Source organism: Penicillium robsamsonii, assembly GCF_028829455.1.
Source record: "Penicillium robsamsonii strain IBT 29466 chromosome Unknown utg000005l_segment0_segment0, whole genome shotgun sequence".
Taxonomy (NCBI): Eukaryota; Fungi; Ascomycota; class Eurotiomycetes; order Eurotiales; family Aspergillaceae; genus Penicillium; species Penicillium robsamsonii.
The window spans coordinates 3720896-3748489 of record NW_026643223.1 but is presented as its reverse complement, the minus strand read 5'-3'; the positions used below and the strand labels follow the sequence as shown (position 1 = coordinate 3748489).

Below are 27594 nucleotides of genomic sequence, written 5' to 3'. Positions count from 1 at the left end.
ACTCATCTCCCCAGATCTAGCCACTTTTATATGATATTCTTCCGTCGCTACCTTCCCTTCTACCTTGACATCTATATCCTTATATGAAATTGTCCATACATCCCGAAATTCGACATATATATCAAACACGAGGTGGGTAATATGTAATCTAGGTGTGAGTGACACTCTTCTGAGAATCGGAAGGTAGAACCGAGAAAACACGATGATTATCCAGGCGTCGGGCTTGCAGCTGACATGCGACTTCATATTCTCCGTTGGCTTCTAGCAGACACGAAAATGACTGGGAGGCGCGTCGAAGATTGTTGGGCGAGCGTAGATATGCTTGCCTCTGTTCTGAAATAAGAATCTTGGGCCGGAGTTCATCACTTGTCATTCTGTGATGAGTTTTATGGGAGGCGGTACGGCGAGATTGGTATATTATTCAATTGCTTGTTCGCAAGCCAAGAAATCTGAGGAATAAAAAATGGCCTACATTCGTCGACCCAACCTGATACCAGATTTGAGCCATGGATGTAATTGTGTCAAGGGCCCAACCTTGGAACACATGTTGGGCGCTTGACTGGATTAGAAGAGCCTTCGAGGCCCGGAGATTACTTCGAGAGTCAACATTAGTCATAGAAAACAAATAATATCAGAAATAAAAATGTGAGATATGAAAAACCTGAAGATCGAGGCATACATTCCACATCTTCCATGTGGCCTGTGTGATACAGATCTCTAATATGTGGAATGCCAATCTCAGACTTAAATTTGACCCGTCCAAAGAAACAGTCATATGCAGGGAAAAATTTGGCAGAAATTTCCCCGGAACATAAATCCACACCGTTGGACGCCTATGAAAGAAATCCCCAATAGCAAGGTTGATACAAAATCACAGGCCCTGCACAAATAGAACTGAATTTTCAGATCTCAAATCCACACCCCTGGAAGCCCCTGAATAACCTCAAAAGGGTGTCGCCAAGCCTCGACCTAAATGCCATTCCAGACGCTCCGAGAGCCCAGATCCGCTATTTGATTCTTGGCCTTTGCTCCATTGGAATTGCTAGGTTGGCTTAGAGGATTTCGGCGGTCTGGAGCATTGAGTTGTCTTTGACTTGTGTGTATTACCGTTATTTACACAGTCTAAAGGAACGTGGGTGGGTTCATTATTCGGACTGGGTCTCAATACACAGTTTCATCACGGCCCAAACCATTTAACCTACAGTCAATCATAATCCAATCCTCTGGGTAACTATCGGCCAACACTAGCGAGTGCAAAAAAAAAGGCACTTTTGATTCAGGAGGCGCTAGCCTATAATTCCACAATACATAGCGGCAATCTCCACAAGGCACACCTCGGTTGTGCCTTAGCATCCGTGATCTACCCCAAGAGTCATGGCCAGTCGAAGAGATCCAGACTTTCGGCGTCATTGTGATCAGCACATGGAATGGTAGAGGTCTGTTCGTTCACACTTGGGTCCATTGCTGTATATGTTCTGCAAAGACAGCCCCAGTGTGGGTGTTGGCTCTATCGGGCAATAGGCTACAGTGTTATTTTTCTTTGAAACGGCCACACTGGGTAGTCTATACTCGGATAAGGCCTTTCCTATTTGGCAGGATTACTTGAACAGTTCAAGCTTCCTGCCCCATCTAACTGTTTTTGACTTTATTTAGCCGGATGATCGGCTTGTGTAATGGTGAGGTGGAGATCGTCAGGGGGAAAACAACGCATACAGAACAAGCAGAGTGATGTGTTCAATGTACCATATGGCAAGTATGTGTTGTAGATGAGTAGTTTCGGGTGAACGAACACATGGGGATTCACAATGTCATATTCTTGGCGTTGATGTTCCGTAGTAATCTGAGACAGAAAAAGGAACAGAGTCCGTACTCCGTATATCATCGGTAATCCATAAAATTGAGCGATGCGTGTATTGTGATTGACTAATAAAGATCGGCAGGGCGGAAATTAGAGGCTGCATTTGAACCAATCAGAGCGTGGCCGATACCCCAATCCCACTGCCACCTTTCCATTTCGGGACTGGCCGAGGACGCTATGATATTCCACCCCACATGGCGCAGAAAGATAATTTCCCGTTTTGTTTTGTTTTTTTGAACTTTTTGAACTTTTGGTCGGTTTGTGTTGTCTCACTCAACGAAACATTGGAATTAAGCCATTCTGCTCCACATCTTCATTGGATCTTTGGGTTTGGACATAATTTCTGAGATGGGTAACTAGAAAAAGTTGCACTGTTTGCCACCAAGCCACAGAGGGGCAGTGCCTTACATGGTCTGACAAGACATATGAAACCTTGGCCTCGTTTAGGTGGCTTTTCAGGTTAGGAGCTGGGAGTGACCCTCACAGCGGTAAGGAGACTATTCTGGGTGTGAGACACTATTTTTTTTTGACGGGCTGAGTGAAAAGGAGAGACCAGTTGTCGATCCGTGCAGTGTATTGATAATAATAGGACGGAGTACCCGATACTAGTGTGCGACAATGTCTAGAATAGTCACTGTAATACAGATGTCCTGATGACCGTTGAGAAAATGTACCTGCATAGAAATCATTTGTGTATAAATGTATACCAAATATACCTGCACTCTCCACTACCCGAGCCGTGCGGGCCAACCACACGCAGTCAACACTCGGATGTCGAATAAACCAACCAATCAGATTGAGAATGTCCCTGAATACACATCTAGACTTGACTCCAGGGGTAATTTTAGGGCCAATTTTAGTGTAAATTGGAAATTCACGATCGGTGGACCTATGGCCCTGTGGGTTTTCTCCTTTTCTCTTTTCCCCCTAACTCCCCCCGGTAACCATTTCTCCAACAAAAGGCCTTGCTTGCCCCCGATCACTCTCCTTTGACCTTTCTCAACCCACGTTCTTTCGATTCTATCACCGCTTCACTCGTTCAGCGGGCATTCATTCTTTTGCGTTGATATCATCTTTTCAATATGAAGGGAGCTATTTTCGCCGCCGCCTTGGTCGGCTCTGCCATGGCCGATGGTGTTCACCGTCGCCATGACGCTTTCCACCAGCGTCGTGAGGCTGTTGCCAGCAGCTGGGCCTCTGCCGTCACTTCCACTATCCCTCTGAACCCCGAGGAGACCTGCGGCTGTGTCACCAAGGTCATCACCTACTACGGCGAGGCTACCCTGGTCCCCGAGGAGACCATCGTTCCTCCTTCTTCTACCTCTACCCCTACCCCCACTCCCGAGTCCACCACCACTCTCACCAGCACTGTGCACTCCACCAGCACCAGCACTTTGACCGTGACCGTCTCTGGTTCGTCCCCGGCCACCTCTAGCACCCCCGTTGCTAGCACTCCCGCCGTCGAGCTGCCCACTCCCGGTGTCAGCACCTTCTCCACCACCGGTGTCTACACCATCCCGGCCACCACCATTACCGTCCACGACACCACCACTGTCTGCGGTGCTACCTCCACTGATGTTCCCAGCGGTACCCACACCTACGGTGGTGTTACCACCATTGTCGAGACTGCCACCACTGTCACCTGCCCCTACGCCACCGTCAAGCCCTCCGGCAGCACCGTGACCAGTGTCATCGAGACCACCACCTACGTCTGCCCCTCCGCTGGTACCTACACCGTTGTGCCCCCTACCACCACCTCTGTGCCCACCAGCACCGTTCTGGTTTACCCCACCCCTCACACCGTTGTCCCCGGTACCTACACCCAGGACGAGAGCGTTGTGACTGTGACCCGCACTGACTACACCTACATCTGCCCCGCTCCCACCGATGCTCTGGCCTCGACCACTGCCCCCGCTGTCCCCACCACTGTTGCCGCCACCACCACTGTCGCTCCCGTTGTCACCACCACCAGCAAGCCCACCACCAGCTCCACCAAGACCTCCGCCGTCAGCAAGCCCACCGGTATCCCCACCGATCTCGGTGAGGGCCAGTACGGTATGACTTACTCTCCCTACACCGCTGGTGGTGAGTGCAAGACCAAGCAGGAGGTCCTCAAGGATCTCACTGTCATCAAGGGCAAGGGCTTCAACCTGATCCGTGTCTACTCCACCGACTGCAGTGGCCTCGAGTTCATCGGTGACGCCTGCAAGGAGCTCAGCCTCAGCATCATTATGGGTGTCTTCATCGACGGTTCGGGTACCGCCGGCGCCCAGGAGCAGGTCGACGAGATCTCCAAGTGGGCCGAGTGGGATATGGTCGAGCTGATTGTCGTCGGTAACGAGGCTATCCAGTCCGGAGCTTGCGATGTCTCCACCCTGTCCTCGTTCATCCAGTCCGCCTCTGAGAGCTTCAAGTCCGCCGGTTACACCGGTCTGATCACCACCACCGAGCCCATCAACGTCTGGCAGGAACACGGTGCCGGTGCTCTCTGCGACGCTGTCGACATTGTCGGTGCCAACATCCACCCCTTCTTCAACGCCGACGTCACCGCCGAGCAGGCCGGCGAGTTCACCAAGGGTGAGTTCGAGGAGCTCGAGAAGATCTGTGGTGGAAAGGACGTCCTCAACCTCGAGACTGGCTGGCCCAACGCCGGTTCCTCTAACGGTGCCGCCATCCCCGGTACCGCTCAGCAGGCCGCTGCCATCAAGTCCATCGCCAAGCACGTTGGCTCCAAGTCCATCTTCTTCTCCTACTCCGATGACACCTGGAAGAGCCCTGGTGAGTTCAACGTCGAGCAGCACTGGGGTTGCTCTGGTGTCTTCTAAGCGCCATGCCTCTTGATGGATATTTGAAATTTTTGTTTAGTTCTGCAAATGCAAAGCTTGTACAGGAGGACTAGGAGTATTACCTTTCTCTGGCTTGGTGTGTCTACGGACGACGATCGCCCCTTTCTTCCCTTCTTGGTTTCTATTTTAAATATGACTCCTTGGTAGATACACCTTTTATTTGACGTTGTCTACTGACCTGGTTGCACCCGCTTTGATCTCTTTGTTTATGTTTTTATTGTATATTTGCTCATTTATGCCTTCTTACGACTTTTGACACTGGTAATCTTTCCCTGTAGCGTGTAGTCAGTCACTTGCCACGTTAGATCCGTACTTTGAACTGGTCCTATGTACCGGATTTCCTCTGCCATTTCTTGGCCTTCCCTTTCCGTTTTAGTGCTCAGACCTTGCCGCTTTTTGCTCACTGCGTAGATCTGAGCATGCCTCTGAGCGGTCTGGTCGGATCACAGGGCATTACATAAGCATATGATCTGACTCTCTGAACATCACCTGATACTCTTTTGAGCGCCCTGATTCGCTCTCTGAGTGTGAGCTGATGTAAGGGTGAGCGGCCTTAGTAAGCTACATCAATAAAATGCAAGCTAGTTTCATCACGTGCACCCCCTTCCACTTTTAGATGGCTCCTATCGTCCCATCAAAAAAAGGCTTGCATCAATAATGTGATCTTTAATCCTGGTAAAATAGCTAATATCCAGAGATTATAAAAGATGAGATAAATGTGCTGGCATATAGATTAGTATCACCTTATTTTACTCATAAATTTCGTTAAATTTAGGTGTTAAATGACTTCCGTGGCCGTTAAGTACTAGAAGCCGATACCCCCACTTCGTACGCGAAGAAGTACTAGGAATAAAGAGCTTTTCTAGCTAACGGAGTCTAATTTCATCAGAGGTCTAGCCGTTAGGGCTTACAACGAAACGCTAGTTCTCCGGAAGGCCTTCGAACTATGATCTAAGAAAGACTTTCATTCCTATTAAATATGACTTTCTAATAAGGATCTAAATACTATATAGACTGCGACATCGCCCGTCCATGGGCACTAGGAAGTGTCCACGGCCCGTGGGCCTTTTGAAATCTAACGCCCATCGCCCGCCATTATGCAAAATTAATGCAGGAATTTCCCTATTAGGCTATTCTATGTACATAACTAGTTCTTGGCAATATTCACTTTGCCAAGAGTGCCCGCATATTTCGAGCAGTTTATGCATATTAGCATGGACTAATTAGGATATTTATGCTAAAATTGTAACGGGCCAGAGCCCGGTTTGGATCACGTGAGGCACGTGCCCACAACATACATAAACCCCATCGCCAGTAGATAGTTACCTTTTCTCCAAGATTGATGTAAACAGCATGTTGGCCTAGCCTAATTGAATCAATAAAGCTTCAGCCCTTCACACGGGTAACCCGCCAAGAACCCACGGGTTTCGGGCATGGGTTTTGGGTCGTGGGTATGAACCCGACCCAAAGCGAGGTCTATACATAAAACGCTAAATTTAATAGGTTCAAAGAATTTCGAAGTAATAGATATTCTATCTGTTAGTCCAGCCGATCCAAGAATTAGATTAGGATGCGTCCCGACCCGCCCCGATCAGAAGGGATCCTTTCAAAGCCTAATACTTTTTTCTTATCCTCGCCGGCCAACAAATTCAAAGGCCGCAGGAACTGGAATAAGGAACAAATGTTGTCTAGTATGTATCAAAATAATTTCCTAGGACCACTACATTAAGCAGTATTAGACTTATTTGTATGCTCCAGTTGTAAAAGACCCCGTCTCTGTTCTTGGTAAGTATGCCTAGCCAATTAAAATTAAAATCCTGTCTGATCATTAACGTCATCACATATCTCAGACTTTCGTCACTTATTTCCCCTAAATTCCATAGCCATCCAAACAACATTATGTTTCTCATTGATATCCTGGAATGTTATTCTAAGAGAGCTTTAGGGTTTAACGGGAAAAAGAGATTATATAGTGAACTAATTGAAGACAATGATGAATCTCAAGCTCAGGGCCTTGATCCTTCGGACCAGGATTCACAATACGCCCCCATTCCAGGATGATATAAACATACTGTACGCCACCCGCCGAATATGAATCAGCCCTTAAAACAGAAAGTCAATACTTTCCGACCTTATCTCCATAGAGCTACATCACTTGTGACCGCATTATCTTATCTAATTGCGGTCAACGATCTGCTATAAACCTTACATCGATCTACCGATTTATGACCTGGCTAGCTGAATGATCGATACGTTTATCCGAGTACCCGTTTTAGCACTCGCCCTATGGTGGCATAACTTAATTGGCATTCTGCAAAACCTCGAATTTATTCTAGCGATCTAATCATTGCAGCTAGCTAGATTCTATTATATAATACTCTACGTTAGCTAGCTCTTATAGAAACCTAGCTAATACGGAATAGCTACAGCCACCACTATATTCGACTCAGCGCCCATCAATACCCGGTATGCTAAGGATCAGCGCTATAAACTATCAAGTACTAGTTATTGGGAACTATTATCTTAATGGGCCTGTATATTATATTATGCAGTATTAGCCACTTGTATCCCTGTCCTATCCGATAACAATGATGATCCTGGAGATAATTTTTCTTCGGGGCTAGTGGCCCTATCTTGCCTGCTTAGGGCGTTTAGGCAACTGTCGATTAAGATCGACCACAGAATTTGAGAGATCTATTAGGATATCTTAGGGCTAAGAAATGACCCCACTAAGTATAAAAAGGATCTTCATTCTTTGGCTTAAGTGGGATTGTGATTAGTGAATTTCGGTGAGGAAAATAATGCAATATATTATAGGGACATGAATAGAAGTATTTGCTAGAGATAGAAGAGATAAGGATTGCCCCAAACCTGTAGATCAATATTGTTACTATTTTGCCCTGTCCAGATCTTGTAGATTTTGTGTTATCGTTTAGCTGGAACGTCGCACAAATATGTGGATGCTCATTGATCAAAAATAACAGAAATTATTGATCTACATAGCTAATATTTTCTATCCCTTACTTTATTTAGCCGTACTGTTCATGTGACTAGGGTGATTATCTTGTTATATATAGAAGTCCTCTGCTGTCCTTTGCATTTCCTGAACTATAGTATTTTAATATTCTTTTCTCAAACCTATTTAACAAGCCAATTTCAATAGACAACACACATCAACATGAAGTTCTTGGCTATTCTCTCTATGGCCGTCTTTGCTGCTTTTGCGGTAGCAGGACCTTCGCAAGCCAATAGTCAAGGTAAAGACCAAGTTGAAAAACGACAAGTAAGTGCTTGACCCCTCTACTGGAGAGATGACTTGGGAATATATAGGCTGACGGAGATGGGATGTGGATAGGGTGTAAGTGCTTGACCCCTCTGCTGGAAAGATGACTCGGGAATATATAAGCTGACGGAGATGGGACGTGGATAGCTTGTAAGTGCTTGACCCCTGTGCTGGAGAGGTGACTTGGGAATATATAGGCTAACGGAGATGTGACGTGAATAGGATGTAAGTGCTTGACCCCTCTGCTGGAGAGATGACTCGGGAATATATAAGCTGACGGAGATGGACGTGGATAGCCTGTAAGTGCTTGACCCCTGTGCTGGAGACGTGACTTGGGAATATATAGACTGATGGAGATGTGACGTGGATAGGGTGTAAGTGCTTGACCCCTCTGCTGGAGAGATGACTTGGGAATATATAGGCTGACGGAGACGGAATGTGGATAGGAAGTAAGTGCTTGACCCCTCTACTGGAGAGATGACTTGAGAATACAACAGCTGACAGAGATGGGACGTGGATAGTGGGTAAGTGCTTGACCCCTGTGCTGGAAGGATGACTCGGGAATATATAGGCTAACGGAGATGGGACGTGGATAGGGTGTAAGTGCTTGACCTCTCTGCTGGAAAGATGACTCGGGACTATATAAGCTGACGGAGACGGAATTTGAATAGGGTGTAAGTGCTTGACCCCTCTGCTAGAGAAATGACTCGGGAATATATAGGCTGACGGAGATGGGATGTGGATAGATTGTAAGTGCCTAACTTCTCTGTTGAAGAAATGACTCGGGAACATATAGGCTGACGGAGATGGACGTGGATAGCGCGTAAGTGCTTGACCCTTCTACTGGAGAGATGACTTGGGAATATATAAACTGATGGAGATGGGACGTGGATAGAATGTAAGTGCTTGACCCCTCTGCTGGAGAGATGACTTGGGAATATATAGGCTGACGGAGATGGGACGTGGATAGACTGTAAGTGCTTGACCCCTGTGCTGGAGAGATGGCTTGGGAATATATAGGCTGACGGAGATGGGATGTGGATAGGAAGTAAGTGCTTGACCCCTGTGCTGGAGAGATGATTTGAACATATATTCATACTAATAAAACCTAGTGAACGCCGCATGTGTGGGATATACGTGGTACTGGAGTATCGGAGAAAAGTTATCGATGTAGGCCCTCAGAATCACGCTGCGGTTGTTGTCAAGCTGATATATTTATTTGCTAGCAAATCCAAATCACACTGGCCTCTTCCAATGGCATGTCATGGAGTTTTGGATTGGATAGGGGGTTTTATGTCTTGGTTAAGGTTTTCCCTATCTAGTTAGGTTTCCCTTTACTGTTATGCGAATGCAAAGGCTTCTTTTATATGATAGAACTATATTTTCTATTAATTTTCTAAGATTAAAATTATATACATGGGATCTGACTAGACTGCGACATCGCCCAGGGCGGGTGGGCATTGCCCACGAGCCTTATGTAAGCGGGAAATGGGCCCTATAGTAAAAATAGCTGTACCTCTGCACTCTCATGACTTGATTCCCTGAAATTGACGAGCTCTGATAGGGTACCAGAGTCCTTCAGCTTGTCCCCAGACCACTTCCTGAAATGGCCATCGTATTTTACAATACGTCTACGATACCTCGGCCTCTTAGGTCTCGTTCCCCTTTTCCAGACAGTAGCTAGGCTCTGCGCTCTCCCGAGTCATCCAGTCATGGGTCGCTGGTCTCTCATTTGCTGGTTTAAAATCTCTATTGTTGAGCCCGACAACGAACTATACCACCATAACAGGAGTATGATGAAATAAACAGAACGCCGATTAAGGCTTGGCAGCCGGACATTGCCTTCTATGTCCGTCTAAATGGGATTACCAAGCGTCGGTTTTAGGACGCGGCGCGGGTTTTAGAGTCCACATTAAAGCGCAGGGGTGTAATCGTCTGATATTTAAACCTTTATTTTTTCTTCAAAAGCTTTGCATTATGGTAAAATCACAGAAAATCCTTGTGATAGGGGCCGGAGAGCTGGGCTCCCAGGTCTTGAGTTCCCTGGCCCAACATCCCCACCAAGCGAGGGCCGTGGCTGTCTTACTGCGTCCCAGCAGTATCTCATCTAAGAATCTCTCGAAGCAGCAAGAGATCGAGAGTTTGCGCGGCCTCGGTATCCACCTGATTTCTGGCGACATTGTTGAAGATCCCGAGCCCACTCTAGCGTCCATTTTTGCGGACTACGACACGATTATCGGCTGCACTGGTTTCGTGAGTGGGAAAGGCGTCCAGCTGAAAGTGGCTCGTGCGGCCCTGGCAGCAGAAACACCACGATTTATCCCTTGGCAGTTTGGAGTGGATTATGATGTTATCGGGCGCGGATCGCCCCAGGATCTATTCGATGAGCAACTCGATGTTCGCGATCTGCTTCGGTCGCAAACAAAAACCTGCTGGGCAATCATCTCCACGGGCATGTTTACAAGCTTTTTGTTTGAGCCGTCTTTTGGCGTTGTCGATCTGCAGAACGCGACAGTATCTGCGCTAGGACGTTGGGAAAACCAAGTCACTGTTACTACGCCCGCAGACATTGGAAAATTTACAGCAGAGATTGTACTTGGAGAGGAATCCGAAGCTCTCTTTGCCAATCGCGTGATATTTGTTGCCGGGGACACTGTCAGCTATGAGCAACTTGCAGAGCTAGTGGAGAAGATCGCTCAAAAGCCTGTGAGAAGGAATATTCTTGCTGTCCCTGACGTCCAAGCTGCTTTAACGCGGGACCCAGACAATGGACTCCTCAAGTATCAGGCAGTATTTGGGCAGGGTCGGGGCGTAGCTTGGGATCTTACAAAGACGTGGAATAAACAGCGAGGAATTCGGGCACTAACGATGGAAGAATGGGCCCGAGACAATTTACTGTGAGTGCCGAGGGTATCCGAGGCTTGTCCTATTCGCACGGTTTTGACTATGGCATTACTTGTATCTAGCCTTTAGCTTCTGACTAGCTATCCTTATCCACCACTGGTGTTGGGACGCGATCAGAGAGCGTGAGGGGTTCAATCCGGTTTTTGACACTTCCGAGACATCGCACCGATATCTTTGGGTCTTTTTTTTTTTTCAATTCAAACCTATTCTCCGGTTCAATCTAAGTGATTATGGAATTTCATATTGCGATCCAGAAAATCAGAACAACGGATGATCCACCCCAGCGTCCGCAAACATTTGTGCAAGACGCTCTGAATGGTGGAATGATGCGTTGTCCATCACGAGAACAGATTTAGGTTCTGGCCATCTTCCGCAATGCTGAAGTAGCTGAGCTATGAAGTCCTCAAACACGGTGGCATCCGTAGAGCCGCGGAAGACACGCGAGAGAACGATTCCATCTTGGGCATACGCGGGGAGTATTTGATATCGCTGGTCACGGTGAAACTGTGTTACTTGCAGTGCAGCTTTGCCAAGCGGTGCCTAACCCGTCCGCCTGAACCCAACACGTTTATCGCTCCCAAATTCATCAACATACACCATGTGACATGATTGAAGTTCCGAAATGTAATGTAGATAATAATCCCGCAGATCGGCATTTTGCTCTCTTGCGCGTTGTCGCGCAGTTTTTTTGGATCAACGGCTGGAGGTTGTAGCCAATTTCCGGAACTCATCCCAGAGGAAGATAGCCATCTCGTCGAAGTAGAGACTGTTTTTCGGACAGGTGGTCACAAAGGGCTTCTATCATCAGCGGAGTCACGGTTGGTTTCCGGCCTATCCGAGTTAAGGGCGCATAGATGCTTCCGAATTGCCGTAGATTTCTGCGAAGATTAATGATCGTAACTTTGCTGCATTCAGTCTCAGCGGCCATCTGAGACGTGGTGAAAGACTAGCTCTCTATCATATCACGAATAGGATCAAGCTTTGAAGCGGGAAGTATTGGAGCCATGACGTTAAGATTGGTCTTCTGCGAATCTCAGTGAAGACAGCGTGACAGTAACAGAGTACTGGTTGATGAGCATTGAAAGGGAGGAGGGGCACGGGGGGTCGAATGTGTATGGCAGTTTCGTGTAAGTTACAGGATCCGACGTTCGGGATCGTATCATAAGATACATGTACTATATAAGTAAGCGGTCTAGGAGGCAGACTGGCACTTGCTCGGAAATGAAGGAAGAGTGTAGAGGTATAGCTGATTTCGAACATTACTGTATCATAAACCTGTGGGCGTCGGGGTACGATGGGCTGTCATGTGACGATATGGTCAAGTTCGAAAATGAACTGAGGTTGCTTTGGGGTCCGTGTGTGGAGCACGCTCTAAGCTTGATACTCAAAATGATGCCGCTCAGCCAAGTGGCAATGCCACCGAAAGCGAAAGAACCATTCCACAATTACTCTAAGATGCCTCCCAAGAAATAACAAAGAGTGGGACACTAGCCGCTTGGCTGGGATCACTGACGTATAATCAGACAGCATCTACAGAGCCCGTTTGTGAGAACTTTCTTCAAGAATATGCAGAGTGGTCAGCATAACTTGGAACCAATGACAGGCAGGAGTAAATACAAACGCAATGCCATTAAGACCATGTTATGGCTGGTCTTCGAAATTGTCGGCATTCAGTATGTATGTCTAGTACTCTGCACCTTCACCGTGTCCCGCCTTCACTAATACACCTTTCCAGACCTCGTCTTAATTATGGAGTACATAGCCAGAAACCGAGCCTCTCTGTACTGCAAGGCTCTTAAAGCTGGACCTGACTTACTGTCTAGTAAGCATTTCCCACCCCTTTATAACGGCGCTGTAGCTTAGTGGACTATTAATTTAATCAGATTATCAGGCTTCTATAAAGAAGCGAAAAAGGGCTACCTCGTTTTCGGAACCGCAGCGAAGCCTTGGCTTTACACGGAGTCTGTCGCTATGTTCGCATTCTGACATGTTCACGATTTCTTCGAGGTCGGGCATGAATTATCGCTTGAATATCGAACAGTCAGACGAGAAAGATAGAGATTTTTTAGGCATGATCTCGGCTGTCGGTAGCTGCTTTCTAAGCGATTTGTTTGATTAAGCCTATCACAGTTTGAATTAGGGACCAAACGGCCAGGCGGTTTGCCCTGGATCCGGGGTGCCTGGGGGGCATGAGGAAACGTTTGATCGTCTAAAAAATGGCGGTTTTATTATACCTTTGCCTAATAATGGGGTAGGCACCACAATAATGATCCATCCAGAGGTTCTAAGATTACTATCATGCTTCGGCGAAATCTCCTCGCGGAAATAGAAGCGCCTCGCGATAAATGCCATCCTCCACGCCCATCCTAAGGACGCCTAACTGCGACCCATTAAGTACGCTGGCTAGACCTCGACAAGTCCCATGGGACTACACAAATTTTGGTCCCATATCCTGGTCCCATTGGTCCCAAAACCCTGGTACTCCCATGGGACTCCTATATGGTCCCATCATGTAAAGGTTTACAGTTACCAGGTGTAAGGCCTGTCAACCGGGTAAGATACAATGACTTGGAGAGGAACGGAATATGTCTGTGTGTGCCAAGACTAATTCTTGCCAAAAGGAAGAGGGGATTCAGGGGAATCCTGGACTATGTGTGCCACCATGCTCACGTGGGAGCCATGTGACTATTCCTTGGCAGTTCATTCCTGATACGAGATCGATGCGGATGCGATCAGGTGACTCCGTCCCCATGTTGTAAGGATATTTATCCGTTACACATCATATGTATAACTTTGCTAAGCATTTCCTATTTAGGATGCATTAGCCTGCTGATTAACTTAATAAATTACTGTATTTTACTGCAGTATTACTCTTATCACATCAAGTACGTAGTGTGAAGGGCTACGGTCGAATTGATTCAATTGGACGGTGCCTGCATGCTGTTTAACTAAGGCTTAAAGATCTAAACTCTATGGGTGTTCTGCGGTGATGTCGTGTTCTCCTAAGGCGGTGATCACCGGCAGATACTCGTAGTTTCTGACCGCGGGCAGAGCCCGAGTCTTGGTACTGGCATCAGCCCGTTACAAAATGCATTAATTATGAAGTCACGGGGAACTGGTATATTTACACTGTTTATCAAGGAATGGGCTCTGCGGAAGCCTAGCGATGAGCCTGTCGTTGGGGTTCGTTAGAGTTTTAAGTAGTGACATTATGGCATTGCGGGCAGGGATTTTATTCTCTATTATTCTCGAAAAGTAAATCATGTATAAATGCTCTATAATTGGCACACAGTGTAATACTCAGCTAAACAAAAACGACCTAGTCACGACGAGCCGTCTGATTAGCCCCTAATCTGGTGCATCGCTGGGGAAGCTCTAACTCCTGCCAGGTCTGTCGCAGAAAGGCGGTATCTATGTCTGTAAACTGAGACCCAATCTGCCTCAAGGTCAGTTTCTGGCCCTTGAGCTTAAGTAGCTTTCGTTTCTCTTTTATATTAAGCTTCTGACGGGGCTTACGAGTACTCAAATCACTCGGATGATGTGGCTTTGATCTCATCTTAGCTCTAGTGAGCGGGACACTGGCTTTATAACCATAAGGGGTTTTATTTTCGGGTGCTGCCTACGTATAATGGTGCTCTTCGCGCCTCCTCTTTAGCCTTTGATCGCTCGAGGGGATGAAAGAATATGTTCGCAAAGCCTTACTTAGCCTCTTATCTGCCTTGTCGCCGGCATAATCTTCGCTAGATCGTTTAGTAAGATTAGAATAGGTGAAGAGTTTGTTCTTTATCTCTAGCTCGTCTATAGAGAGATCGGGTGAGTCTAGTTCAATAGGTGCTTATTCGTACAGCTGGCTTCCGTCCTCCACGTCGAGGACAATAGGCTTACGAATCCGAGGATCAATGACATCAAGACCGGGGGTGGTTGGCGGGGAGCTGAATGAAGAATCTGCTGCTGAAAAGCAGGATACAGCTAAGCTATTTTTGTTACATTCACTTAAACACGTTAAAGTTGCGCTCACAGAGGGTTTTAAGATCGTCCACGAAAGCTAGCATTTCGTCGAACAAAAGCTCTTTGTCCGAAGACATCAATGTTGAGATTTTTGCAATCTCGGGCATAATTAAGGATCGAGCACGCGTGGAAACCGCGTTGTCACGGATGACCGCCTCCTCTTTACCCCAATTGAGAATTCTTTGGTCTCGTCTCTCACGTACCCAGCGGTTCTGGTATTCCTTTAGGCCTGTAATGCGAAGTCAAAGTAAAACCTTTCTGTAGTTCAATTTCTTGTTAGCTATAGACTCTTTGTCGCTTTTCACGGCTTCGAGTTACTCGATTCGACGGCTGACAGTGGTCATTTCTGGCATTTATAATATATTCGCCTTAACGTCCGCGGGCAGTTCCACTGGATACCCATGCTCGTAGAATCTCTCGTAACCTTGGAAGTACTCAATGTGGGTAGACTGTTTTTCTTCCCCTAAAACGGCCGAGACTGCATCAATTAAAGAGCAATGTAGCAAATACTCTTTAGGATATGCCCCTGCATCTTTGTGACCATATACTTGAGATACTAAGGCAGATCCATACTTTTCTGTGCCAGTAATTAGCGAAATGTTTATTTTCCTTCAACATGATGTGAGCTTTGACTGTCCTACCTTCAATGACACTTCCAAGATATTTTCGAATCATATGAACAGTTACACTCTTGCTGTATCCAGCAGTCTTGACGATATCACGCAGTAACTCACAGAACCGCTCTTGATGGAGTGGGACATCTTGTGGGCCATCGGCTGTGACATTTCTGAGAACAGGCCTTTTCATATATTCATCTTTCCAGCGTAATCCAATGGGCTTTCCGCTAGAGAGGTCATACTTGGCCAAGTCGTCCACAGTTTCGATACCAAACAGAGCACCGTGTTGAAGAGCAATAGCAAGAAGAAAATAGCCAGACGCAGACTGTGGTCTCTTTGTGTCACGAATACCGATTCCGAATCTTGATTTACAGTTAGCGAGGGTGCTTTCAATTGCAACAAGCCGGCTCAAGGTTGCATTTTTAGGTAGCTTACACTGCGTAATCCGGGTTTCGATTCCCTTTGAGCTAATTCTGGTTCACTTTCCACTCCACCTTCCAAGGTGCTGTAACAGATGGAAAAAGGACCAGAGTGATATCCTTTGTCGGAAGTTAGCCACTTAAAGCCCCAGCGTCGAAGTTTAATCACCTTATATCTTAGCCCTTTTCGTTTCTATCCTCGTGGGGCGGGATGAAAGCCCCGATTCTGGCTCCGGTGAACAGGTATAGTTGAAGGGCTAGCATGATGATGGCCTTGAGCAACCCGGGCATGAACCTGCGATGATCTGATTGCCACATAGAGGATATCATTCGGTAAGAATCTTTCCTTGTAAAGCTATGGGCTGGATCCTCAACATTCTCGATCGTCCCTTTATTTGCCGTCAGTGTTCTTCTTATCCACTGCATTCCGGTTAGCCTGACTAGCATCGCGGTACTTGGCGGATGCTTACGTTGAAGACCTCGGTTCGGTCTTTCTTCACAATTTCGATTTGCAGCTTTTCTTCAAACCCACCAAACAGCCTTTCCGCCATATTGAGAACCGATGTCATCACTGGCAGTCCATTTTGACTTTTTTCCCTTGCGCATGGTGAATGTACCAACGAAGAAACTCTTTGATGAGTGTATGATCTGGAGTTGCACAGCCTAGTCCGATGTAGTAACCCTTGATCCCATTTTATCGAACGAATCTAAAAGCCGGTTAGGATTTTATTTGGCGGGGCCTCGTGTACGAGTGCATCGCAACTCACTTCATCTACTGATCGACGATTTTGCGATACATCTTCTTAGTCTTGGGTATCCTTTTATCTTTGTCTCGGATGCGGTCTTCCGCTGCATGAGCGCCGAAAACATAGCCGCTCTTGTCTGCTGGCTTGTGCGTCTCTTTTGCGAGATCATCTTGTTGTTCAAAGAAGAGCTTTTGACCCATGACCAAGATGACAAAATACCCAGAGCAGCGCTATAATAGAAATAAAGGACGAAGAGAAAGAGAGAAGGATGAAGGATGAAAGTGTGCCAATGACCTAGGGAGGGAACATAGCTGCTTCAATTTATACCTACGGTTCTACGCAAAAGCAGCCGTAGATAAAACTAGCAGAGGGATATTCCTCTTGCATCACTTAAACATAGGTTAGGTCGGGGTTGAGGGTGGAAAAGGAGTATAGAATACCTCAAGAGACTGAAGCTGATTAGGCCATCAGAAAATAATTCACAAATAAACAGCTTCGTGGGGCCGGGCGCCCTTTTAAGTATGGACGGAGCATAGACTGAGTGCTCAATAGATGACTCTGAGCCACTCACTGAGTCTGAGCCCGGACTGAAATTTACTCAGTGAGCCTAACTCTGAGCGCCCTCATTAAAGCGGCGGCAGCCAAGATAGGAAAGCCCCACGCGGCAGAGGAAATATGGTATGTATAGTTTGGTTTTATTTTGCTACCTATTTCCTACATTTCCGGCCCCCGGGTTGTCCACGACTGGCATGCAACCTGCGCCCGAGAAATTGTGGCAGTGCATACGGCCCCAACGAGTCTCAGCACACTTCAAATAAAACTAGACTGTTCATTTTACCATCCTTTAAGAACAAAAGAATCCTCACCAGAGACAAAATTGACCCAAAGAACAAGCACAGCTTCCTTTCCTTTTGGGACCAACCAAAACCAAAACAAGACTCAGAACCCGGGCCAGATCCGAATCCGAATCCGAATCCAAACCACATCACCTCCCTTAACCTCCCACCATGTCATTCCCATTCGAATCCGAGCCCTTCTACATGCGTCCCCTCCTGATAATAAAGTCTTTACTCGGCGGCTTCTACACAAGCATGGTCTACCTCATCATCCCCATAGCTGTGGCAATGGTAATCATCTTCGCCGTCTTTTTCTTCGGCTTCGGTATTCTTGCAGCTGCATTTGGTTGGAATTTGAATTCTGATCAGATTAAAGCGAAGAGAGAGAAAGAGAAGGAGCGTGAACCCAAGGAGATTCAGGGAAAGTCGGGTGTAGAACTATCTAATTCTCCTGTTCCAGACTTTACGAGTGACTCGCGTGATACGGTTGACTTGGAGAAGCGTCTTGAGATCGAGATTGAACTTCTTGGGGAAATGGTAGTTGCCAGGAGGGAGAGATTGGCGGCTTTGAGGAAGAAAATGAATTCGGAGGATGGTTCGGATTTGGAGGTTTTGGAGAAGGAATAGGACTAGTAGTACCTATGCACTTTGGAATGTTGGTGGTAGCGGAAACCTATACCTCCTAAATAGGAAATGTACTCATTTGACGTTCCGCGGACCATGGTTCTTTTTAACCTTGAGCTTTAACCTTGAGCGGACTACAAAATATATAAAGACTTCTTGCTACGAGTACCGTTACCAACATACTCCTATCACTTACATCGAACCGAATAAACCAAATCCTTTTGAGACTTCTTTTCTGATCATCATATACCCCTCGAGATGGAGCATGCGGGCGAGCATTTATTCGGAGCCAACTTCAACGAATGGCCTAATCATCTACGCCCACTATTGGCAACTGTACGCCTGGTCAAAGAGGGTGCCAAGATCATGTTATACGTTGGATTGCCTTTTTTGGTCGCTTCGATCATTCTGATTGGACCTCTTATACTATTACTCGTTTTGTTCATGCAATATTTGGACAAGTTCTTTGCCAAATAACGACGAATATGGGCTACGAAAGAAAAGATATGACGACAACGGGACCTCGGGCGGTATCAAAATTGTCTAGAGGCTGGCGAGCTGAGATATTTGTCAATATTTTAAGAGATATTGATGTTTTTCACGGTTTGTTGCGGGAGGATATGGCTACAAAATATGGATGAGGGACAGGTCCCTTTTGCTCTTTTTTTGTTGACTGTCGTCCGTCTATGGGATGTTTGTCCAGGGAGTTTGCTGGGTATTTCATTTAATGTGTGCCGGCGCTGCTGGTATTCTCGAGTGATCAGCTATCTTCTTTCGTGCATGCGACACAGCTTGTGTTGGGAGACTAATCATGTAATTCCACTTTACACTCATCTCTCAGCACACCGAATTGGAAGCTCCGGCTTCCACCGCATAAGCATATAGCTCCGCCCTTCCCAGTCCAAGTTCGGGTCTAGGAGTTCTACCTCGTATCACCAGAATATATAGGTCATGATCGGATTGATCTCCATTATTGCGAAACTAGATAATCAGACGAGCTCCTATTTCATCAAAATAACTAGGGTAACGGACTTTTGCCCGAAGACACAGAAAGGGACCAAGCAAAAATGGCTGCCTAGTCTTTTTTGAGCCCTGATTCAGCCCTGAACTTTATCGGCCTTGAAATGTATTCTCCGCTGTGGATGACTATCCAGGCGCTAGTGTCTAGTCCTGCCAGTTCAAGATGTTATTATATCATTACCTACGGCGGAGCATGGGATAGGGTTGCATACACCGGGACCCAGTAATTCACCATGAACATTCCGATTGACATACAAGGAAAGCCCTGCAACCTAGGAGGATAAATATGAAGGCTTCTTCAATGGCTGTTGGTAAATATGGAAGCTCCCATGCCTCAGCCGCATTAATATCTTTATACTTGGCGAAATGCCCCCGAGACTCGTCTTTCAACTGCTCTTGACAGGCCTGCGACTAGAGTAGATGATATGTGACAGCGCCCAGAAAGGCAGCAATCGTTTCACCTTTGAACTAGTTGAATTACTTGAATACACTAGCCCGGAGTGTCGGATCAATGGAAGTGATGCTCGAATGTACAGAGTAGCAGCCGTCACAGCAGCCGCCGTCACAGCAGCCGCCGTCACAGCCATGTCCCGGCTTAGTTTAGTGCAGTGAATCTTTGAAGTATATGAGCTGTCCCTCATGTTTTTTTCTTTTCTTTTCTTGATTATCTCTTTCTACCATTCCGGTTTTTATCTATATACCTTCTTGGCTATAACCCCACGGTTGCCTCTAGTAGTGAAATTATGCCGTCTAATGCCCACAATGTGGGCATCAAAGCCATGGAAATCTATTTCCCTAGTCGGGTATGTCTAACCGAGTGCTCACTCTGCAATTTATGGCACTGGGCAACTAACATAATCCTTTGTATATAGTACGTGCCACAAAACGAGCTCGAGACCTATCTGGGGGCTAGCACTGGGAAATTCACAATTGGCCTGGGTCAGCAGAAGATGAGCTTCTGCGATGACCGCGAAGGTATGCAGACAAAACTTGAAAGCACATTCTCGGTGCTCCATGCTAATATAACGTGGCAACATTCATAGATCTCTATTCCATAGCGCTGACGGCGGTCTCATCCCTGCTGGCAAAGTATCATATTGACCCAGAGACTATTGGCCGCTTGGAAGTGGGAACGGAAACATTGCTCGACAAATCCAAGTCCTGCAAGTCGGTTCTCATGCAACTGTTCGGAGAGAACTCGGACATCGAGGGTGTCGACACCTATAACGCCTGTTATGGTGGAACTAATGCCTTGTTAAATGCAATTAACTGGGTCGAATCGTCCACGTGGGACGGTCGCGACGCCATTGTCGTGGCCGGCGACATTGCTCTGTACGACAAGCCCGCTGCCCGTCCGACTGGTGGCGCTGGCTGTGTGGCCATGCTGATTGGCGCCGATGCGCCCTTGGTGATGGAGCCGTTTCGTGGAACTCACATGAAGCACGTCTACGACTTCTATAAGGGGGACTTCAAATCAGAGTACCCCTTGGTCGATGGACATTACTCTAACACATGCTATCTCGAGGCATTAGACAAATGCTACGAACGGTATCGTACTAAATCTCTGGCTAAAGGTGGCGCGTTGATGAACGGAGCTACAAAGGCCCAGGGTAGTTTCATGGATACCTTTGAGTATTGCATCTTTCATGCGCCTAACTGCAAGCTCGTCTCCAAGGCTTACGGTCGTCTGTTGTTCAACGATCTCCGGACGGAGCCCGACCACTTTGATGACATTCCAGCGGTGGTCCGTGAGGTCGAGCAGACTGCGTCTCTGACCGACAAAGCAGTTGAGAAGACATGCATTAGGTTGACGAAGGAAAAGTTCTCCGAGCGTGTCCAACCATCCATTACAGCACCCACACAATGTGGAAACATGTACACTGCCAGTGTCTACTCTGGGCTGGTGAGCTTACTGAGCAATGTTCCTAGTGAGGAACTGCAGAATAAGCGCATCGGCATTTTCAGCTATGGTGGTGGTCTGGCTAGCACTCTGTTTAGCTTCCGTGTCAAGGGTGATACTTCTGGGATCGCGATGCAGGTGGGGTTGAATGAGCGCTTGGAAGCTCGCACGGCCGTCTCGCCAGAGTTTTATAACGAGGTAGGTTTTCTGTTTATTGGTTGCTCAAGGAACATATCGTCTAGACAGTTGGTTTCTAACAATGATAGATGTGCAAACTCCGGGAGAAAGCCTATCAACAGAAGAGCTATACCCCTGCAGGAAGCGTCGATAGTTTGGCTCCAAGTACTTACTATCTTGTTCACGTTGACGAGATGTTTCGACGAAGTTATGAGAAAAAGCCAGTTGGCTGAACAACAAAGCACCACTCATTACAAACCGTGTGGAGAATACCACGTTGGATGGATTTTAGTAGTAAATAAACATCCAATACATTCAATTGCTAGCAACCATGTGCCTAAGCAAGTTTTGCTTGCGCGTTACTAGTTCTCTATGCATTTATCTTCGATTTCTTCTCCAAAGATGACAAAACAAGTAGATAATTATGTATCATTAACAAAATAGATAGATACAAGTGAAGGCATTGAGCATAGGGCCAGGGAAATGATTCCCCTGTCTATGTTGCATCCTCATGCCAACCCGAAAGGACACCATGCACCCATTATCATATTATAACTCCAAGGGAAAAAAAAATCTTATAGTGGCGTGCAAGTCTGTTGTTCTCATTAGTATCTTGGATCAAGTAAAGCATGCTATATCTCGCGTTGGGGCTCGGCACTTACACCATTGGATCCGCAAGTAAGACCCTCACAGCAGCATCCTTCGATGGCACAGTTGGCAGCCGTGCAGGCCATAGTATCCTAATAACATTGTTAGAAATTGTCCCCCCGCATTTTCCAGCATTGTAGCCATCGAGTAGACTCACAGATTGGCATGAGATTGCGGCCTTAGGATATGGCTCGGGGAGGGCGACAGTGAGAGTGGCGAGGAAGCCGAGGATGATGACAGAGGCACGCATTTTGAGTTTGGAACTGGAAAGACTTGAAAATGGGGTATCTAAAATTAAGACAAAGACACAATTAGCGACCGAGTCAAGTATAATAATAGAGACGGTGAAAACACCACAATATGGTTTAGACTAGATGCAAAGGAAAGAAAACGGTGTAAATCAACATACCTTGGGAAAAGTGAAAAAGTGAAGATCGAACAATAGGGTATTATAATATTGAAACCAGAATAGCAAAGACGAACGTATATCAGGCTCCATCAAATTCTTATAGCTTGCGTGGGCACAATGACAAAGCCACGCACCAGCGCGAAGATCTATCATTGTCTTGCCTGAAACCGGACCATTGGGGGATCTACAGGGGCAACTGTGGGATCGATCGGCACTGATTAGGTGATGGCTGGGGCTGTCTTGTCGTTCTTGCGGGCGGGTGCGCTATAGCGATTGCTCGCTGCGATAGATGCAACCGAGTACATTATATAGTTCATACGTTGATTGATTCTATTTGATTAATGAATATGTAATTTGGGAGGGGCTGTTTTTGCCCCCTGCTATAGTGGGAATTGGTGTGTAGAATAAAGACATCAACAAAGATACCCACTGATTTTATTGAATATGAAGTCATTGATAGTGGAGGATTAGGAAATTGGACTTTGATTTATGGTTGTCGCCATGTTCATGGTTCGAAGGACAGCATCGCCCCAGCACTTGCATGGGGCTGTTAGCAACGCGGCTGGCAATGTCACCAACCGCTTGTCATAATTGTAAGGGGTCCCACGGTCGTGCAGCCGTGAGGTTGGCGTTCTTGTAGGCTTGGCGGTGACACACAAGGCTTGCGTGGGCTCCCTAGTGCGGAAGGGATATGCTGTGGTGGGTCATGGTAGCTAAGGGGCTGGGGCTATGACACTGGCACTGGGCTGGGAAATTCCGTGAGATGTCATTGATAAATTAAGGGAGATGGACATGAATTTGAAATAGGCGAGATAAAATAAGCAACGGGCATTTGATATGATGAACGTGATACATCGTCTGGGCGTGAAATATAGACACCTTGGGGCTCAGGCATCACAAGAGACGAGCATTTCACCTCCATAATTTTCCCATAGCTACATGTAGCCTGGACTTGCTTTAACTGTAACCCAAGTGGTGCTGTATAATTATTTTCTCAAGAGAAAGTCGTCTGGAGAGGTGGAAGTGAAATATCATGACTTTCAGAAGCCAGGACTGTGTTGGAGCTCCATTAGGGCGAATTGTTTCCATAATTTGATATTTGCTTTTGCCACAGTAGCTTTCATAAAGCTCACTACTCCGTAGTGTTGAATGGAATGAATACCGAGTGATGCTTTATCAATTCTGGGCGGGTTGTCCATCATTCGGGAATAAACTCTTCCGAGGACACAAAAACGCGACTGTCTGTTACTAGCATTATAATATGGCTTTATGCATGGTAACAAAGTACGTACCATGATAAGCAGGTGAAGGGGCACTCGGACCTTCACATTACCAGGAATATATTCATCGCCGATATCAAGGCCGTTAGGGGGCGTTATGCGCTGAGTTCCCGACAACAATGGAGAGTGTAAACAGAACGCTTCATTCATAACCCTAGCAGGTCAAATTTCGAAACGTTGTCAGAACTCAAATCACAAAGCTCATCCAATCTTTTCTATAGCTTTCTCTCTGGCTTCACCTTTGTGGCTGCTGTGGCAATTGGACTATTATGAATCTTTTTAGCAAAGTCCAAATCCGGGAGGTCTAGAAAGCCCAACAGAGATAGAATAAACTTACCTCTTTAGAAGGACGATCTCAAAAGCACCGCCTTGTAAGTCACTTACTCTAAAATCAAAACCACCTTCATGATTCAACTGGGAACCTAGGGTGAGGAATAGAGAACGGGAAAGTCTCGTTACCGTTATTTGTAGAGCTGGTGGGGGTGAGCCAAGGGAGTTCCTGATATAAATACACCAATAAGAAATCCAAAAGAGGTGATCTTGGGGTGCTACTCTATGTAGAACCACGCACAGCAAGGAGAGAGAGAGTTAATTCCTACAGGAAGAGGCGAGCTTCCAACTATCTAGGCTAGCAAGCGAGGGGTTGATGTCTGAGGCATCCATGGCGGCCTAAGGCCACCACAACAGGTGACATCCTACATCTAAATGTATCGAAGAGAGCGAGATTAAATAGTTTGGCGGACTGACATTAACCCGACTAGCGGGAAGCGGGTACTAGCGGGAACGAGACAAGGTGGGTCTAGATCTGGCTTCTGATTGGTATATCGCCTGAATATACTCCATGGCCATGAAGCTTGGCAGAGCCTGGAAATAATGGCATCGTCTTTTATACAACAATACAGCTTCAAAGATCGCACTAACATACATTCCAAGGGGATTTCGGTTCATGTTCCAGTCCAAATGTCTCCGAGGTTCTTCGTCTGATTTCAAAGCACCCTAGGAATTTGCTAATCATTATTAATGCGCCGTATCAATTTCTCTTTCTCTGTTCAGTGCTTTTGCCGTTAAATTCTTAAATAAGCGTTCCCCCATACTTATTTTGATACCAGATTCAGGTTTTAGACACTTTGTTGCTTTGTTTTTTTTCAAGTCGTTGCACCCACCAGAAGAGTTCGTCGTTACACCGTCAGCAACGACGTGTTTTCACCTGTTTTTCTTTTTCAGAATATCCCCATTTATGTGATTTGCCCGAGGGCCCTGGTATTCAGCAAAAGAGAACCAACCCATATAAGCATGACGAAAACCAACAATCGTTTTCGGATACCTCTCTACCAGCTAGTGCTATCCCAAGACATCATCACCGACGACGTTCTCAGCCACGAATGGGAGGGAGATGGCACAACCGAAAATCCGTACTTGGTCGACTGGCTTCAGGAAGATGCTCGTGATCCCCATCAGATGCAAGATTGGCTAAAATGGTCAATCACACTTCTACAAGCCGCGTCATTTTTGTCCATTACTTTTGCTTCGTCTGCTCTTTCGGCAGCCAACCCCCAGATCCAGGAACACTTCGGGACCAGCACTGAGCTAGTTGTTGCCGACACCTCACTTTTTGTTCTCGCCTTTGCCATTGGGCCAGCTATCTGGGCTCCGCTTTCTGAACTCTGGGGTCGTCAGATCATCTACTTCATCACGTACGGGTTGACAACAGTATTTGCCGGGGCAACGATTGCAAGCCCGAACATTGCGACGTTGCTAGTTTTACGATTTCTTGCAGGTGCATTTGGTTCTTCCGCAATTTCAAATGCCGGTGGTGTGGTTTCAGACATGTATACAGCCCGGGATAGAGGGCTGGCCACAATCGCTTTTATTGGGGCCCCTTTCCTAGGCCCTAGTCTTGGTCCAATCAATTGCGACTTTTTGGTTGCGTCAAGAGGCTGGGAGTGGGTTCAAGGGCTCACAACTATCTTCAATGGGGTGGTGTTTCTGGTTGGAATCGCTTTTATCCCCGAAACTTACACCCCAGTCCTATTGCAGAAGCGCGCTGCCAAGCTCAGTCAATTGACTGGAGCAGTCTACAGAAGTCGTCTGGATGTGGGCAATATAAATCGGACTGCTAGTCAAATTCTCACCAAGACTATGGTCCGGCCCTGGATATTGCTGTTTATGGAGCCGATTGTGCTGCTTTTGTCTATCTACATGGCTATCAGTAAGTTGTTTCATTTCCTCATTTTATTCCTATCAAGAGCCAATACAATTTCCAACAGTCTACGGAACAATGTATATGGAGTTTGCTGCCTTTCCGATTGTCTTTGAAAAAAATCTCAAATGGCCCCAGAGCACCTCCGGCTTGTCCTTCCTTGGAATGATGATCGGGCAAATTATCGGATGCGCATACTCAGTCCTCGACGACGGCCGGTATAGGAAACTCGCCGATCGCACAGCCTACGGTCGTCCGCCTCCCGAAGCTCGGCTTATTCCGGCGATGGTCGGAGCAGTTACCCTTCCAGTGGGACTATTTTGGTTCGCCTGGACCAACTTCCCACACATCCATTGGATCGTCTGCGAGATTGGAACTGTGCTTTTTGGGTTCTCCCATGTGTCTATCTTCTTGAGTGTGGTGAACTACCTGGTCGATGGGTATACTATTTACGCGGCATCGGCGTTGGCAGGTAATGCTGTTATCCGGGCCCTTTTCGGCGCGGCATTGTATGTCTTCACCCTTTCTGTTCCTGATTCAAATACTAATAGCAAGCTAACTTGGTATCTGTATAGCCCGCTCTTCACAACACCGATGTACCAGAATCTGGGTATTCACTGGGCCTCCTCGATCTCGGCTTTCCTCGCTGTAGCTTGTCTACCGTTCCCGTGGATTTTCTACAAATACGGACCGGCTATTAGACACCACTGCCAGTACGCCGCGGAGTCTGCTCGTCAATTGGATGAAATAGCCGACCGGACACGTGCACAAGCTGATCAGAGAGCAGCCAAGCAGAATCCCGAGACAAAGGCAATGAGCTAGCGGGAAGCAAAGTTGAGGTTCATATTGGCGCATCTTGTATTGTGACTATGCTTGGACATGAGATGCTCGGATATGGGTCAAATGCGCTCGCATTTATATAATTGGCTTATTTATTAGAGGATTCAGAGACCCCTTGCCTTTGACAGGAATATCTATTTTGAAGTTTCTTGTGCCGGATATACTGGAAAGTTTTCCTGGAAGCATTCATGCGTGAAAAACATGACTTATTCTACTGTCTTTCCTCAGAGTACAGATAAGTACTTGGAAACCGGAAGTTGGGCTTGAGTTGCTCAAAGCCTATTCGACAACTGACATGTGTTGAGAAGCAGAGTCTCGTACTATGCAAAGTCCCGAATCATGCCCGATACATAAAGCACCACATTGTCAACTGGCCTGAATATACAGTCTACAGTTGAATGCCTACGCAACATATGTTGACCGCTATGATCAAATTTCCCCTTGGATTCCCTGTTTATATACTGATTGCTGTATATAATTCTTTCTGTATTCCAGAGATCCAAAAATCCAGGCCACTTGCACTATCCTTTCTGGTATACATTGTTCCTCGCCTACATTCACCGACATATTCACATGCTGTTTGCTGCTAATCCAGATAACACAAAAATCTCCTTCGAAACAAATGTGTTTTTACAAAGAGTATCGGTTAAGCTCAAAGCCCGATGCATATTTTACAATGGGCACTTCAAATTCAACGAACTTTTGAGGACTTCCTTTCTGGAAAATACCGGGATCAAAGGAAATTGTGTTATCTGGACAAGGCAATAATGTCTTGTTTGTCTTGCCATCTCTAAGAAAGTTTTGGTCGTTTGGCAGACGGTCTAGCCATGCAGCTACCGATTCCGTCGTCGGTTGGGCATCCTTGAACTTTTTACCTTCGTCCTCAAATTGACTCCTCTAATCTCCGTTTCAAGCTTGTTCGAGTTTTGATAACAATTCCCCGGTTTCAGTCCACCGGAGAGCGAGTTCGAGACCTGTT

The 27594-nt window shown here is 46.6% G+C and overlaps 8 protein-coding genes across 8 annotated transcripts; 5 read left to right on the top strand and 3 right to left on the bottom strand.

The window, feature by feature from the left end:
• Positions 1 to 2940: 2940 nt before the first annotated feature.
• On the top strand, positions 2941 to 4683 carry btgE (putative cell wall glucanase (Scw11); the record flags this gene model as incomplete). The annotated part of the gene is made up of 1 exon (XM_057233711.1): positions 2941 to 4683. The coding sequence occupies one exon, from the start codon at positions 2941 to 2943 to the stop codon at positions 4681 to 4683; it is 1743 nt and encodes a 580-aa protein (XP_057083253.1).
• Positions 4684 to 9964: 5281 nt separating this feature from the next.
• N7447_009448 (aromatic alcohol reductase) lies at positions 9965 to 10888 on the top strand (the record flags this gene model as incomplete). Its single annotated transcript, XM_057233710.1, has 1 exon — positions 9965 to 10888. One exon carries the CDS (start codon positions 9965 to 9967, stop codon positions 10886 to 10888), a length of 924 nt encoding a protein of 307 aa, XP_057083252.1.
• A 3622-nt stretch (positions 10889 to 14510) lies between these two features.
• Positions 14511 to 16486, bottom strand: N7447_009447 (uncharacterized protein; the record flags this gene model as incomplete). The annotated part of the gene is made up of 6 exons (XM_057233709.1): positions 14511 to 14631; positions 14737 to 14842; positions 14910 to 15128; positions 15541 to 15878; positions 15952 to 15983; positions 16406 to 16486. The coding sequence occupies 6 exons, from the start codon at positions 16484 to 16486 to the stop codon at positions 14511 to 14513; spliced, it is 897 nt and encodes a 298-aa protein (XP_057083251.1).
• A 221-nt stretch (positions 16487 to 16707) lies between these two features.
• Positions 16708 to 16881, bottom strand: N7447_009446 (uncharacterized protein; the record flags this gene model as incomplete). Its single annotated transcript, XM_057233708.1, has 1 exon — positions 16708 to 16881. One exon carries the CDS (start codon positions 16879 to 16881, stop codon positions 16708 to 16710), a length of 174 nt encoding a protein of 57 aa, XP_057083250.1.
• An 807-nt stretch (positions 16882 to 17688) lies between these two features.
• On the top strand, positions 17689 to 18144 carry N7447_009445 (uncharacterized protein; the record flags this gene model as incomplete). Its single annotated transcript, XM_057233707.1, has 1 exon — positions 17689 to 18144. One exon carries the CDS (start codon positions 17689 to 17691, stop codon positions 18142 to 18144), a length of 456 nt encoding a protein of 151 aa, XP_057083249.1.
• A 1760-nt stretch (positions 18145 to 19904) lies between these two features.
• Positions 19905 to 21471, top strand: erg13A (putative hydroxymethylglutaryl-CoA synthase; the record flags this gene model as incomplete). The annotated part of the gene is made up of 4 exons (XM_057233706.1): positions 19905 to 19964; positions 20034 to 20136; positions 20205 to 21259; positions 21328 to 21471. 4 exons carry the CDS (start codon positions 19905 to 19907, stop codon positions 21469 to 21471), a joined length of 1362 nt encoding a protein of 453 aa, XP_057083248.1.
• A 399-nt stretch (positions 21472 to 21870) lies between these two features.
• Positions 21871 to 22136, bottom strand: N7447_009443 (uncharacterized protein; the record flags this gene model as incomplete). Its single annotated transcript, XM_057233705.1, has 2 exons — positions 21871 to 21978; positions 22044 to 22136. The coding sequence occupies 2 exons, from the start codon at positions 22134 to 22136 to the stop codon at positions 21871 to 21873; spliced, it is 201 nt and encodes a 66-aa protein (XP_057083247.1).
• A 2732-nt stretch (positions 22137 to 24868) lies between these two features.
• Positions 24869 to 26597, top strand: N7447_009442 (MFS transporter; the record flags this gene model as incomplete). The annotated part of the gene is made up of 3 exons (XM_057233704.1): positions 24869 to 25784; positions 25843 to 26284; positions 26351 to 26597. The coding sequence occupies 3 exons, from the start codon at positions 24869 to 24871 to the stop codon at positions 26595 to 26597; spliced, it is 1605 nt and encodes a 534-aa protein (XP_057083246.1).
• Positions 26598 to 27594: the final 997 nt, after the last annotated feature.